This window comes from Ascidiella aspersa, chromosome 1 (assembly GCF_963924565.1).
Source record: "Ascidiella aspersa chromosome 1, kaAscAspe10.2, whole genome shotgun sequence".
NCBI lineage: Eukaryota > Metazoa > Chordata > Ascidiacea > Phlebobranchia > Ascidiidae > Ascidiella > Ascidiella aspersa.
In genome coordinates, this window is record NC_139447.1 from 22,867,850 (window position 1) to 22,883,502 (window position 15,653).

The 15,653-nt window shown below is 34.3% G+C and overlaps 1 protein-coding gene across 1 annotated transcript; it reads left to right on the top strand.

The window, feature by feature from the left end:
• Positions 1-1,391: 1,391 nt before the first annotated feature.
• Positions 1,392-4,756, top strand: LOC146168318 (protein unc-93 homolog A-like). Its single transcript, XM_083386253.1, has 8 exons — positions 1,392-1,506; positions 1,696-1,845; positions 2,182-2,363; positions 2,617-3,141; positions 3,345-3,512; positions 3,592-3,826; positions 4,149-4,316; positions 4,581-4,756. Exons 1-8 carry the CDS (start codon positions 1,425-1,427, stop codon positions 4,754-4,756), a joined length of 1,686 nt encoding a protein of 561 aa, XP_083242379.1. The 5' UTR covers positions 1,392-1,424.
• The last annotated feature ends 10,897 nt before the right edge of the window (positions 4,757-15,653 follow it).

The following is a 15,653-nucleotide window of genomic DNA, read 5'->3' on the forward strand; positions in this document are numbered from 1 at the left end:
ACAAAACCCTAGTATTTTTTAAACTTATCATAACCAAATTTCTTCTGAAACTATAAATGCTTACATCTATCAATATTAACGAAATATAAATGCACTATTTTTGTCTAATTAAATTTTAAATTGGCCCAGTCGCCCATTAATTGTTACGTTCAAGTAGTGTTTCTTTAAATTTCAAAACATCTCTAATTTTCTAACTCCGACAACTGCTTGAAATCATCTTATTATTTCGCTCAAATTATTCTTTACAGTGCCGAAAACATACAACGGCGGGAAAATTAATTTTGTAAAATTCGCATGCATATGCACATTAAAGCTAGTTATAAGCGCGGGTCACTTAAAAAAGTAAACAGTGTCTTTTTCGTAAGCGAGATGAAACTTATGACGGAAGTGACTTATTATTACAATGTGTGTTCACTCTGTTTTATTTAATACCGCTTAATTTGTTTTATAAAAATATCATACAGCGAAGTTGATTACTTAAAAGTTTGCCCTCATATAACGGCTCAAAAGCAGCATTTTTAATTGAGTTTATACTCACTTTTGTGCTGAAATATTTTAAGCTACTTGCGAGTTTATTTTCTTAAGATAAGTTTTGAACAGTCATTTCCACGTGAAGAACAACATTAAAAGCGACTGCCCTAATGCTTTTCTATCCAGTAATAGATATTGACTTATTTGTAGGTGAACTTCTGTAAAATATAAATGCTGTTATTCTTACCGTATTCCAACAAAATTTTTAGTAACACTTTTTAAAATTTTGAATTTAATAAAAGTTTTCGCACATTATCGCGTACGATTAATAAAATGCTTTTAAACTAATATGCTTTAACTAGCTTGTTATGTCGGTAGATGTCAACAAAGAGGAAAAATACACCGATAACATATTAACATATTCTCGAGAATTGTCCCAGACTCCAGCCAAACTGCTGGTAAACAAACTTTATTTAAACAGTGACGATTATTCTTGGAAAAAGTCTTTTGAGACTATACTTTGAGACTATACGACCTAAAGGCAAAATTCCCGTAATATAGGAATCCGAATTGTTTGACTTGAACGGGATTTCCAGGTATGAGTTAATATTGCTACGCTGTAACGTTATTTCATAAAGCCTTGTAGCTTAGTATTTACTATATATACCGAGTTAAGGTAGAATTGCATGTGGTGTTGTGAACGTTAAATTTGCTTGGACAGACTTGATCGATAGGGATAATTGTTGTGAGCATCCGAGCATTCAAAGGTGTACCCTTTCGAACATACTGCGTCCTGTTGTCTAAATAAGAGCATTAGATTTTTGCTTATTCTAATAAACAGAGGTATTAAAGGGAAGCAGCTAATAATAATGAACACGGGTATTGAATATGGAAAAAAACAAGCAGATGCCCACGTCCGACGTAAATCGATAGTGGGCAAGTTTGTGATCTTTATGTCAGGTATTTTTCTTACTTTCGGCGCTTACACAACTTTGTTATATTTACAATCAAGTGTCAACATTGAAAACGGAGTAGGTAAGTACATGAATATTGATGTTGCAATATGAAATACTAAAATCGCATCCAAAGCAAATATCTTGAAAAAATACGATGATTTTCATGAAAATAAATGAAATACAAATATTGTAAGTAGAAGTATTGTAGTACTTTGATAAGGTGTAAAATAATAGTTGATTTATGACAGTAGTATTCTTGTTTTTTTAGGAGCAGCAGCCTCAACAGCTATTTACGTCACAGCAGCTGTATTTGGAGTTATTTTTACCCCTTTGGTTATGCGGGCATTTGGAACTAAAGCCACCTTGATATTGTGCCACACTACATATCTTGTCTACATCGCGGCAAATTTCTATCCAGGTACAGCAATCAAATAAATAATTGAATGGAATAATAGGAAAAATGGCATCAGTTGTCTAATATAGAGCAAACTTGTAATTTAGACCGGAACATTGTAATTCATTAAATAAACATTTTGGGAGCAGAATGGGTTTGGTAACGTGTTTTTCGAGGTGTTTCAACATTAACGATTTGCCTTAACGATTGCCAAACTTTTATTGTGTCACTCGTGTAAATATGTATTACACAGATAAACGATTGAAAAACATAAAAGCTGTTAGGCCCACTTCCTTGATTGCAAGGCATGAAATACAATTTATTAATCGCCATAAAATTTTATTGTTATTATTAATTAAGAGTCCTACACACTAATACCTGGAGGAGTGATTGTTGGCATGGGTGAGGCAACAATGTGGCCAACCATGATGATGTTCTGTGTTCATTACGCTCGTCGTTATGCTCGCTATGGCAGCAACAACCCGGAATTTTATGTTACTGAGTTCATTGGCTATTTTTTCTTCGTCTTTCAGTTATGTCAGGTGAATAAAAAACACATATACAAGTTTGACATTCGAAAAATGAATTATAAAACCCGAGATTGGGGATATAAATAAATGTACAAAAGAAGATTAAGTATGTATTTAGGGCTTGAATTTTCTTGAAGCTAAGTTTTGTTAAAGACGTAAAATATATTACATTTTTGCGCACTTTTTATAGATTTGTTGTATCCATAAAATATTTTTTTTTATTTCAGACCGTTTTTTGTATTAACTTTTCCATATTAATTTGCAGGTCTTCGGTAACCTCATCAGTTATGCCATTTTATACGGTGGAAAAAACCCCATCACACACAATTCAAGCATACCAAGTGACGCTATTCAACCAGGTCTTTTGGTTTGTGGTCCCAACGACTGTCAGAATCCAAATATCACTGAACTGAATATCGACCAATACGTGCCAGCGGGACAGACGACACTGTTTATCGTGTATGGTGTGATGGGCGGGATGGTACTAGTAGCTATTAGCGTACACTTACTATTCGTTCGCAAAATTGATTCCACTTTGGAGGCCAAAGATTTCGAAGACCGATTGAAAACCAAACTGAAGGGTGTTGATAATGCAACAATAAATGTCATTGAACCCGACTCCTGCCAAGTTTCAGACGGATTCGACCTAAACAGAAATGGAACACTAAAAAAGGAAAACCTAAACACGAACGTTGACGAATTTACCTCAACCACGACATCGACAGAGTTTGGTGATGTCATAAGTAGTATATTTAGTGACATGGATTCCGAGTTGGAAAACGACAAAAAGGTTATTATATCTACGGTAGTATACTATAGGATAAGCTCACATAATAAGTTATGTCATGACTTACGTTATATCCATGGAGTAAAATTGTTAAAATACACTGGCTGTTTAATATCGTTGTAATATCTAATCCGCTATTTGGTGAAGGCCTATGTTTGGAACATGTGTGATTTAAATATATTTAAGTTTTTTTGTTTGCAATACAGAGCTATCTTGAATTGGCTATATCGATTATCAAGAGTACCGTTCTACATCTCATATCACCAAAACAGCTTCTTATTATACCCTTTTCTTTGTACAGTGGAATTTATTCGTCTTTTGTATTTTCCGAGCTTACAAGAGCCTTCACTTCCTGCATCCTTGGTGTGGATCAGGTAAAGTTATTGGATAAATATAGAGATTTACTTGAAATTACTATTTGTTTAAAAGTTATATTTTTATTATATAATATAGGTTGGTTTGTGTATGGCGATATTCTGTGGCATAAACGCATTGGTTTCGTTTTTTATTGGAAAAATTTCTTCTCGAATCGGGCGCAATTTTCCGCTTGCTGTTGGCTTCCTGTTGGACATTGGCAACTACATGTTTTGCCTTTTCTGGATCCCAACCGAATCTACCACTTGGATCGTTTACCTAATCTTCTTCTCGTTTGGCCTAACTGATGGAATTTGGAATCCACTGGTCAACGGTATGTTATCGGTTCCAAAGCAACCCATATAGGTATCTTTTGAGAGTATACAGCCTTGCATTATTAATTAATCTGTGTTTTGTCCTACAATTAACAAAAAGGAAAGGGATAATCTAAGTACACCTGCACAAAATACTACTGAACATCCTAAATGTCATTACAACAAATAATTCACTTGGCAATAGTGTATATATAGCATGACATTATATTTCCAACCCTTCAATATTTCAAATCTTAACAATCCTGCAACATAAATCAAGTGATGATAAGAAATTATCGTCTTTTCGGATAACTACCATATTGCAATTTTACCTTTCTATAGATATGCATGCATCATACTTTCCTGACAAACAAGAGGTTGCTTTTACGGTGTGGAACTTATGCGTTCTTTCGGGCTTCGCCATTCAGTTTGGTTGGAGCACAAGCCTTTGCGTGAGGCACAAGGTCTTCATCCAACTTGCAATACTATGCTTTGCTATGATATGCTACGGTAAGCTACATGTAAGGCGAACATGTTTCATTAGAAAACCAGCTATAGCACATTTCTATGACCTAAACAAATATAATTAAAACATCTAAGGTCAACAAATTCATATAAAAAAAGTTATTCAAATACGAGCAGCAGATTACGCAGCTTCCATATCGAAATATTATATGGCTGTCAATATTTGTTAGGATGAAGTGATGAAGGAACAAAAACGTACGAAATATTGTTTAATTATACTAATACTTACCCAACTTTGAAATATTTTAGGTTTCGCGGAGTTTATATGTTCATCTCATAAATCAGAGTGCCGGAAACCTATTTCGACGCAAAGCGATGAGAAAAGATTGCAATTGCCAGATCCTTTTTCACCGACAAGACCAAGTCTATCTGAAACCTCTGTTGGGTCAATTGGCACACACCTGGAACAATCTACTAAACTTTAAAATTATCGTTCTATCTTATGTTATCAAATAATATATTTGCAGTTCAGATATGCCAAATGTACCAGTGCGTGTGACTCGCAATTTTCTATTATTTTAACTTATATGCTTTTGAACTGATAAGTCACTACAAGAACATTCGTGCCATGTTTATTATTTATTATACACTGTCTTCGGGACTCGGGTATATGCATATTTTATTTATTCAGTCCATAACGTTAACTAACTTAACTAATTGGTAATTAAACAATTGAGTGCTTTTACAATCCCGTTCTTGTTGATAAAAGACTTGTTGATAAAGAACGTCGATCAGTAGTACACGACCTAAAGTTGTTATTAAAATCCCGTCACTTTGTTTAAAACATTAATGTACTTATTGAGCGATTGTAATTTATTTTTTTTGCTTTTTAATGTATGGGCTTTTTCCTTCGATTGTTTTTGTAAGAATTATTCCGTATGTGTTTCTTTTGAATTTATTCGTATGTGTTTCACACTTTTGTAGATTTTGCTCAAATTGAACAAAGCCAAGCGAATGTCATTACATACGTCAAAATGACTTCTGGATTTCGTTTTATTACACCGCTTTCTAGTTGGGTAGTGCGTAAGATTCTCGAATAGACACAAAAACCTGGAGCCATCACTTTGTTATCAAATGGCAGCTTTATTGCAGTCGGAAAAGCGAAAGTCTGTGTTTTTTAACGCCTGACGTTTTAACGCCGATTGAAGGTTTGTAGCCTACTTTGCCACGATAAGCTACTCATAGTACTTCTAACAATATTTCTAGAAAGTTTAACTGGCGAGTAGGGGTTTGCAAGTAGAATCAAACGGTATTCTAGACTAGAGTAATAGGTTTCGAATGTAGCGTTCCCAATCCAAAATATCGAATCCTAATAAATTTGGAAATTATTATTTAACTTTTATTTTTTGGGGGATCAACAAAACAGCAATTAATCACTAAACTAATTGCTATTGTGTATATTGTAATCGAAAAATTAAATTACAAATGAATAACATTTCAACTAACTGCCGCTAAAATAAGTTGTTTATATTGGAGTGCATAAATACATAAAAATCTAAACAAGAACATAAAACATGATAGAAACACGAGGTTGTTGCAAAAGCTTAATTTTTGCCAATATAGTGAGTGTAATGATACAACGTTGTGTTTTAGTTGTACTTCATTAAAAATGTGATATGTCAATTAGGCAGTTAAATAATATGCTGCAAAGAATATAAAGTTGGAATTGATGCGATTGATGCGTTACTATATTATTTGACAATTACGCTATGCGGAACGTCCTAAATATTTACCTGAATATTGGCCTAAAGTTGACCTTGAGTAACTCCGTAGCTCACTTTGTGCGTTTTACGGTGGAATGTTTGTTTTGTAACTTAACGCCCTTTAGGAAAATTGCGAAATCTTTGCACCTGGCAATACACGTTAGTTACTCGTTAAAACAGCATTTCAAATACCTAATGATTAGGCGCAGGTTTTCGGCAAGTAATTGGTCGCCCGAAAAAAAAATGGTTGCCGCCGCTTTTGGCTATATTTAAAGCACAGTAATTGTATCGCCACAGCGATAGGCGGCGTTATTCAAAACTTTTCGCGATAAAACAAATAAATTATATCAGTTCAAATTACTCGACATAAACTGCAGAAGTTTTGTAATACCATGGCCTATAGCTTGAGAGTTATACCCGTGCCCCCCAATAACCGCTCCGTTGCCCCCCAGGATGTCGAGGGTCATGGTTGAGAAACCCTGATATAGTTAATGTTGTTAATTCAGAAGCTAGTAAAATGGCATTACTTTTTTGTACACTTTCTCAAATAAACAACAAATAATACTACCTGCTGGATTTTTTATGGGAATAAATAACCCAACGTAATTTAAATAACAGTTAAAAAAATAGGCAAAATCTTTTTGGTATCCCGCGCATTTCAAAAATACTTAGCTTAGGTTCCCAAAAGCCGTTTATATGCGCAATTTCTATTTGTTTTCCCCGAGTTGGCCAGTTTCACGAATTTCCACCAACAAGTGATGCAAGAATTAAATTCGATTCTTGTGACGAGTGTCTTTTAACCCAGATCTAAATCAACTTGTATAAATATATTCCCGGTCTGCCCTTCCTGCGGTTACCCAATTCAAATCCCCGGCCTATTTTAGCATTGAAAGCATTGAGCAATTTCCACACTTAGCAAACAAATGCATGGTTTGTGCGTTTCGTGGAACTTATTGTGAAAGTTGTTGGAGGGGAATTTCTACAAGACTTGTTCCGAGAATAAAGGGTTTGATAGTAAAAGCAATCGCGGTAAATTTCCTTGAATAACAAAACTCCCCGATGTTTTCGCCTTGCCTGCATCACAACACGTCACACTTAAACTTTCCTTACGGTAAATGGCAATCATTAACCGGTGTTAAACATCAGTTTTTAATAACACAGACTTATCGCGTTATAATAGCCCAATAACTCTTTTTACCTAAGATTACGAAATCTTAATGTGTAATGCTTAACAAGGCTCACGATTAAAACGAGAAACGTTGTCCAGCTTTTATACTCTAAAAATGATGGTATAGACCAGGGGTGTCCAACAAGCGGCACGCGTGCCAAATGTAGCACGCGACCAAATAAAAAATGGCACGCAAGCCCCCCCAAAAAAAATTACTTAATTTGCTATTCAGCCAATTGTAAAAAATGCCTAATTTTTTTTATACAGTAACTTGCCATTGCGGACATTTAGATGCAGTAATTCGCACTGCTAACTACACGTTTTTATTATTTGTAAAAAAACGCTTTTATTATTAGAAAGAATTATATTACTAAACTATGGCACGGGAAGAAGTTATAGGATAAAAATTGGCACGCCGGCATGTTTGAGTTGGACACCACTGGTATAGACTGTAGATTAACGATAAATCTACAGTGGACTTCACCGTAACGATAAGCTGCTGCGAAGCAACTTACCCTCTCCTGTTGAAACGTCGGTTAACAACTTCATTTAAGCCAGAAGAACGATTTTTATCTATGGTTATTTGATGTGATAGAGCTATTTCGTAGCGTGTCGTTTTTTATTGCATTCGCGACACGCAACTTTTGCCTCGCTGTTTTGCATGTAATTGTAAGGTCCCTTGATTAATCTACGAGCTAATAAACGTGCTTTAAGTACACTCGCGATATTGTTGTACATTTTCCATATTATATTGATACCAGTCAGCGAACATGTAAACTATAAGTAAAGCATAAAACAACATAAAATCCACAGAAGCAACAAAAGACCAATAAAATTACTACAAAAAATAAAAAACGTTTTCGTAGATTTCGCGACCCAATGAGAAGGGAATACTTGCTTGAGAAATAAATTGTTTTATCGAAGTTTATTGCCTTCGTTGCTAATAAACTATAAGGGAAGATAAAACTTATAAGAAAAGATATAAAAAAAACATTCTTAGGAACATATAGGGTGAGTTTTCCAAATTGGTTGTTTAATTTAGGATTTCATTAATTTAGTTTATATTTGCAACCGACAAACATTTCCGGTAATAAATTATTAACACCCGTATATTAGCTTTGATGGGGAAAATGTGTCGGTGGTTCGGAAGAATGTATTCCGCGGACTGTAGTTTGTTGACCCTTGCCTTTAACGAACGAAAAGCCAACTAAAACACATAAAAACTTCATTCAATTATCAAATAAAAACAAAGTTAAACAAATTAGTAACGCTTGAAAGATAGTTAATGTCGTGTCTGTGGAGGATGTAGTATAACATGTGTTTGTTGAAAAAATACAAAAAGCGAGAAAGTTGTTATTCAGCCAATTACCTTTGTTTATTCATAATATAAAGCAATCGCGGCATTACGACAACTAACAATTACTTCGGATATTATAACATTATACTGTTTTTATTATTTGTAAAAAAACGCTTTTATATTAGAAAAATTAGTTAATAAACTTTGGCACTGGAAGAAGTTATGATAAAAATTGGCAGGACGGCATGTTTGAGTTGAACACCTCTGGGCTAGGGTGTCGAGAGAATGTAACAGGTGTATTGGAAAAAATATATATTTATAATTTTAAGGCAAAACCTAAATATTAAATATATTCTATAGCTAACTATACAATAAAGTAAAACTTATAAGGCAATGTTAATTAATTTTACTTTGTGATGAAAATGGTTATACTTTGGTATCAAATCTTTGTGAGACCTGATGAAAGCCCTGCATTACAGTTTACAATACGTGTGCCAATGTTCGACGAGAGAGCGTTTCAATCATAAATAAAAACACTCGTATTACAATACAAGTAAATAAAAGTACTCTCATCACAATAAGTTTTTAAAGGCATCCAAGTGCATTTGACAGTGGTCGGAATATTCTTGATTCACGAGACTGTTAAACCGTTCACTTCTTTCGTCTGCTATGTCACGCATCTCTTTACCCGTTGACATTGCAAGAACCTGGGATTGGAATATAAGAAAATGTCGGTGGACATGCTTTCTTAGACGTCCGTTCTGGTTCAATAGTTTCTACGGAAACTAATTTCTACGAACACACAATAAGACCTATCTAGCAACAAAATCAAAAATTAAATTGCCTGAAATACTATGGTATTAAGACCAACGACCTAATAAAACCAAAATCGATTTTCTATGACGAAATAAGACAAACCAGGGTACACTATGCGCGGTTCTGTAATGTAGCTTGATAATAAATTGCAAAGCCATAAGCCCATTGCGTCCCACCTTAAGTGATGCTTGAATTGCTTCTCAGTCATATTAATTGAAGATGATACAAGCTCGTATCGGAATGTCTTAATCAAGATGATGTCCATCTACTCGACCTTTTTTGGCTTTGCAATTTATTATCAAGACCTAAACCTGTCGTAAGATCAAAATGGCCTAAATCTACAAATATATGTGGCTTAGTCTGTAGGTCGGACGCCTGACGTTCTGTTCGCGAGTCGTAAGAAACTAACGGGAACAGGGGAAAAAAGAATTATCGCGTTATCAATGAGCCTCGCTTGCTCTAAATACTAAAACGAGGTAAGGTTATACCAGACAAACAGCAGAAAGGCTATGTGTAGCGGGTTACAGCAAAGTATTTTTTATGTTAATTTCAGACACAACACCCAACATTGTTTTTAAGTAGGCTATATGCTAAATTGGCTGTGTACACTGTGAGCTTCAAAGGCTTTTACTTTGTTAAGTCTTAACCTTGTAAGCTTGACAAAAACATCGTTAAACGGCTAATCAAGCCCTTTTTACAAACAATGGCTATATATTCACGCCGTTTATTGAGATAATTGTTTTGGTAAAAGTTTTACGCTGCTACACGATAAGATTTTTATAAACATATTTTGTAAAACTTTATTAGAACGTTAAAACTGTATTAGAAGGGAAAGACCTCATAGGGAAGACCACTTTGCTGTTTTACAGTGGAGTTTAAATGAATTTCGATCAACGGGAAACGAAAAAAAAAACGCATCACATATTCTAAAATTTATATTCACCGAAAATATAGGGCCAGGTTGTACAACCTTTATGGCGAACTAAAATCGTTGGGCGATTTTAAACATGATTTTTGCATTATTTAATCTTCTAACGAAGATATTACGCCATTGGTAATAATACTTTTCAGTTACATGTAAAACTGTGGCACTTATTTTTTTAAATGTCGGTGATATACAGGGTGGTCTAGTTTTCCATCCTAACCTGAACATTTTTTAACCATAGCAAAACAACTTAAACACGTTTGCTGTTCTTGAGCACTCATCCTTGATTTAATCAAGTGGTTCTCAAACTGGGGTCCCTGGGAAGGTTTGAAGGCGTCCGCACAACATCTCTTATTTTCAAGGCTCATAAGTTATAATAGTCGGGAGAAGATTTTTCTCATTTAATTTTATCAATACCAAATCTTTTTACAGCTTGTATCCAGTAAGCATAAATAACTAGTAATATGAGCAGTGAGCACCTAACTGAATGTTATATAATTAATTATTATTGCACTGTATATTGTCCAACTTTGGCTGTTTTAAACACTACAGGGGTCCGATTTTTGTGATGCATCATGAATCCAAAGGGTTTAGAGATGATTTTGAGATCACAGCATAAATCTTTCATTTTGCTTAACCATGCATAATTAAACTAGATTACGCAAAATATCGCTCTGAGTGCATCTGTAATTACTTAACATCACCGGAACAAAGTCAGTAGCCCAAAGTTTATTATATTATATCAATGACGACATAATATAAAACTGATAAATATATTTTTTAACCTGGGCAGCGCTGGGCATTTCTTCGAGTAACACCTAAAACCGTAGGGCAAGGGTATGGGACAATTGGGCGCCGCTGTCTGGCGTCTCCATTTGTGCCCCGTTGTTTTGGCACCGGACTACTTGTCCTGGATTGGGATTAGTTTAGGATTTCAGTTCGGGTTAAAACTATCGGTGGAGTAGGAGATAAAATTAGAGATATCGTATGGTGTTAGGTAAGATGCTATTTCAATCTTATTTTGACTGTTTGGTTTTATTTCGCCAAGTTTAGATCTTATTCCAATTTAGATATTATTCCAACTAATAGTTATTAGACGCATTTTAGTTTTATTCTGAGCTGTGCTTTATTCTGTCAATTAGCCTATATTATTCCCATATTATTGTAATTTCGGTCTTATTGTCCCGTTTTTAATCATAAAGGCAGTTCATTTTGATAACGCGTTGTATTTTAAAGGCTTTACCTGTATTTGGCACCCTTGTTCTGCTGCGCACATCAGATCGAACGCATGTGCCACTGAATATCCGATAGTCGTAACTCCGTGGTTGCCAGTCATTAAGATGTTCTTCTCTGCGTAAAGAAAATGAAGGCTATATTGCAAACAGAGTTTATTTTGATATAAAATATTTTGATAATATAAAGAACACGGCGTTTAATTGGCAAGTGCAGAAATATGAGTTATTTAGAAGAAGCCTATATGAAAAGAGGAACTCACCAATTGAATTTTTTTATAAAATGTTGGTATTATATTTTGGATAAAAGTTAGATAGATAAATATGATTATTGTTTGGAAAATTGATTCCTAGGGATTAAAGGTATACAAGATATAAAACGTTTAAAATAAATCATGTACACACAGTGTTTTTTTAAGGTGTTTTGGGGGACCGAAACGGTCCCCCAAATTTTTCCAGCGGTTTCCCAAATTTTGGACTTGCAACTTTTTGGTATTTAAATGAAACACTTGCGGTCCCTTAAAACTACTTAGCGGTCACTCAAACCAAACCTTAAAAAACCCTGCGTACACATAACTACTTCTAACCTCCAAGACAGTCAAACCAGCGATCAAACTCTGTGGAATAATCTTTGCGGTTGTTGCTGAAATCGCGGTCGTATGCGATTTTCCCGTGAATTTCAATAGTAGTAACACTGATGTTGCGCACTCGGTAGTCATTCAGGCAACCTTTGGCATTATGAAAAACAAAACCCTACACTCAAAATGTTGCACGAACAAGTCGGTGTAACCAAGGAGATTGAAATTAAAAATATGAATAGAGCAGACCCTACAAACTTTGATTTTGATTAGTCTTACCCAGGGTTACTGCGTATGTAGGATGACAGTGGAATATGGCTGTACAATCGACACGTCTTCGGTAAGCTGTTTGGTGGAAGTATATATCAGACTTGGTCAGTTTGGCTCGTCCTTCAACGATTTCACCCGTGGTTGGATCCATGGCCGCGATTGATTCTGGTGTCACTTCTAAAACATTGTTCAAACTGCTTTAAAAATCGATAATTTTTTAAAAAAAATTAAAGGTTATATACCATGCCAAAGGACACCATATGGTATCAAAAGTATGACGACGCTTTTTCCGGATTTTGAAAGAGCGAGTGCCGATACGTGGTTAAAAACTCCGTCGGTCAATCCTATCTTGTACCTACAAATAGAGTAATACTTACTAAGAAACACTATAATTTTGATAATAATGCAGTTTAGATGCAAGTTTATGTTTGTAAAAGCATAAATCTTAATGATATACCACATATTGTTACGTTTTTTATTTCAACACCACTTACCAGGCGAGCGCCCTGCAAGCGATGGCCAAATCTTTTCGAACAGTTTCATTGTTTCGAACATTGGTATTGGCATAGTTAAAGTTGCTATTTTCTGAACCAGGAGCCATTAAAATTTTATTTTTTTTGATAAAATAATTGACAAAAGTCTAAAAATGTTCAAAAACATGTTCATTTTCTCAAGTAAACATCAAATAGTATTATACTGACAAAAATGATTTTATCCTACCTGTTGTTGTTTGTTTTACCGTAACAAAACACCCAACGTTAATTTGAATAACAAATTAAAAAAATAGGCAAGAGCTTTGTGATATACCGCACATTTCGAAAATACTTAGGTTACGTTCCCCGAGAGCCGTTTATATGCGCAATTTCTATTTGTTTTCCCCGAGTTGGCCAGTTCCACGAATTTTCAACAACAAGTGATGCAATAATCAAATTCAATTCCTGTGACGAGTGTATTTTAACCCAGATCTAAATCAACTTGTATAAATATATTCCCGGTCTGCCCTTCCTGCGGTTACTCAATTCAAACCACCGACCTATTCTGGCAGTAAAAGCATTGAGCAATTTTCCCTTTTACAATTGCTTGGTTTGTGCGTTTCGTGGAACTTATTGTGAAAGTTGTTTGAAGGGGATTTCTACAAGACTTGCTCCAAGTGTAAAATAACATTTAAAAACAAAATTCCCCCATGATTTCGCCTTGCCTGCATCCTAATACGTCGTACTGAAACTTTCCCTTAAGGTAACTGGCAATCAATAACCGGTGTTACACGTCAGACAATTATTCAAAATGTTTTTTTTTAATTTACTATTTTTGAGAATACAGGCTTGTCGCGGTACAATAAACCAATAACTCAGTTAACTAAGTTTATGAAATATTTACGTGTAATCATTAACGAGGATTACGCCTAAAACGAGAAATGTGATTCAGCTTTTATACTGCAAAAATAATGGAATAAACAGACTGTAGATCTGGGGTTCGCAATCTTTTTTACACCGTATAGCCACTTTAAAATTTTCGAGAAATCAATGATCCCCTTATGTTTTTTCATCGTTTTAAAAAAAATTAAGAAACGTTATTCCGCCTAAAAAAATGGTTTATCCAATAAACAGTAGTTAAAATGATAAAGTGATATAAATACAACGAAGAAAACTTTCATTATACTGTTTCCTTTTAGCAATGGTGGCCGTTGCACAAATTTTAAAATATTAATAATAATAAATCTAAAAGTAAAACAAAGAAAGTAAACTCAGGATCAAAAAGTAGGTTATTGCTGTACTAGTATTTTTATTAGTTTTTAATATATTTCTTTTGGTATAGTGTAAATGATAAATTAACAAAATATTTTTTCCCAAAAATTTAGTAGTCTAATTTGGTGGCATTATTCGGTTTTATATACATTGTCAAAAACTGCTTTGATTGCTATTCAAACCTTATTGCGTAACTTAAGGTTTATGATACGAACAAGTAATCATATGTGGCTCGAATAAAGTTAAACCGCACAGAAATATAAACACACATAGAAACGTACTTTTTCTTTAAATTATTTTAAAATTATAGAAATCAACTGGTATTGAATTTATCCTTGAGCCCAGTGGATCTCAAACTCTAAAAAAAATACGCAACGGTTCCCTTAAAAACATACACAAGTTTAAAAAAATTAAAATTTGACTCGGACTAGGACTTCTGCAGTCTTAGATAGGCTTATCACCGTATTTAGTATTGTAACGCTTACGAAATCACTTTATTTGAGTGAAGCAATCACGAACAGTTTTGAAACCTTGGTTTGGAAAAGTAAGTTGCCTGAAAATTTAATTGCACAAAAAAAACTTTTTTTTAGGAGGCTCGTGTTGATTTTTTGTTAGGTGCTTCGCGGTCCCAGAAAATTGTTTTGCGGACCCCAGTTTGAGAATCACTGCTGATTTCACAATAAAATGCCGACTAACTCCATTATTGTTTCTGGTACGTGACCTGGTTCGATATAAAAAGAACATGAAAGCATCTCAAAACGCATTATTTTTGAAATGAAATAATAAATTTAGGAATTCTTTTTATGTTACGAAATGAGTTTTGCACATTTTGACTCTTGCAGTTTAACTTGGGAAAGTGCGTAATTTTTGTTGTTTACCTGTCAAATTACTAGATATATCTTACCACAAATTTTCGATGCAGTCAAACATGGCCTGCACTTTCCTTAAAAACGATAGTTAAGTTAATTTAAATTAAAACAGGTAACTTATGTCAACAAAGAAGCGAGATTCTATGTCTAATTAACATCATTTATTATAGAATTGTTTTGGTAAGGAAAATCTTAAAAATATGTTATTGTGCTACATTCAATCTTTTTATTAACAAATAAATTGCAACATCTCAAGCTTAGGTGCGAGGCATTTGGCCATGCAAAACCCTTTTCTGCGTAGAGTTTTGGTTCAGAAACGATAAGGTTTTTCAAACGTTACACCTTATTTTCGTTACTTTTCAGTTTTCTTTCTTCAAATGCATCTTTGTGCAGGTACGCAGCAGGACGTTCACTGTACAGTTAAAACATGTCGCCGATAGTGGATCGCCTTGTCTACAACGCGCTTATATCCAGTATGTTAATTTCTCTTCAAATTGAAACATATAAAGCAGAATACCTAAAATCCTAATTTTTTTTCACATTTTTTTAACATTTATTCAAGAATGAAATTTTTGAACACCAAAATTAAATATATCTTCTTGCATTTAAACTCAATTGGGATGTATTAAAGGTATAGAAAAGCATATACATAATTTTAACTCAGACAACTGAAGACTGCACACACTAATGGAATCTTCATTTATAGATCCTGTACTGTC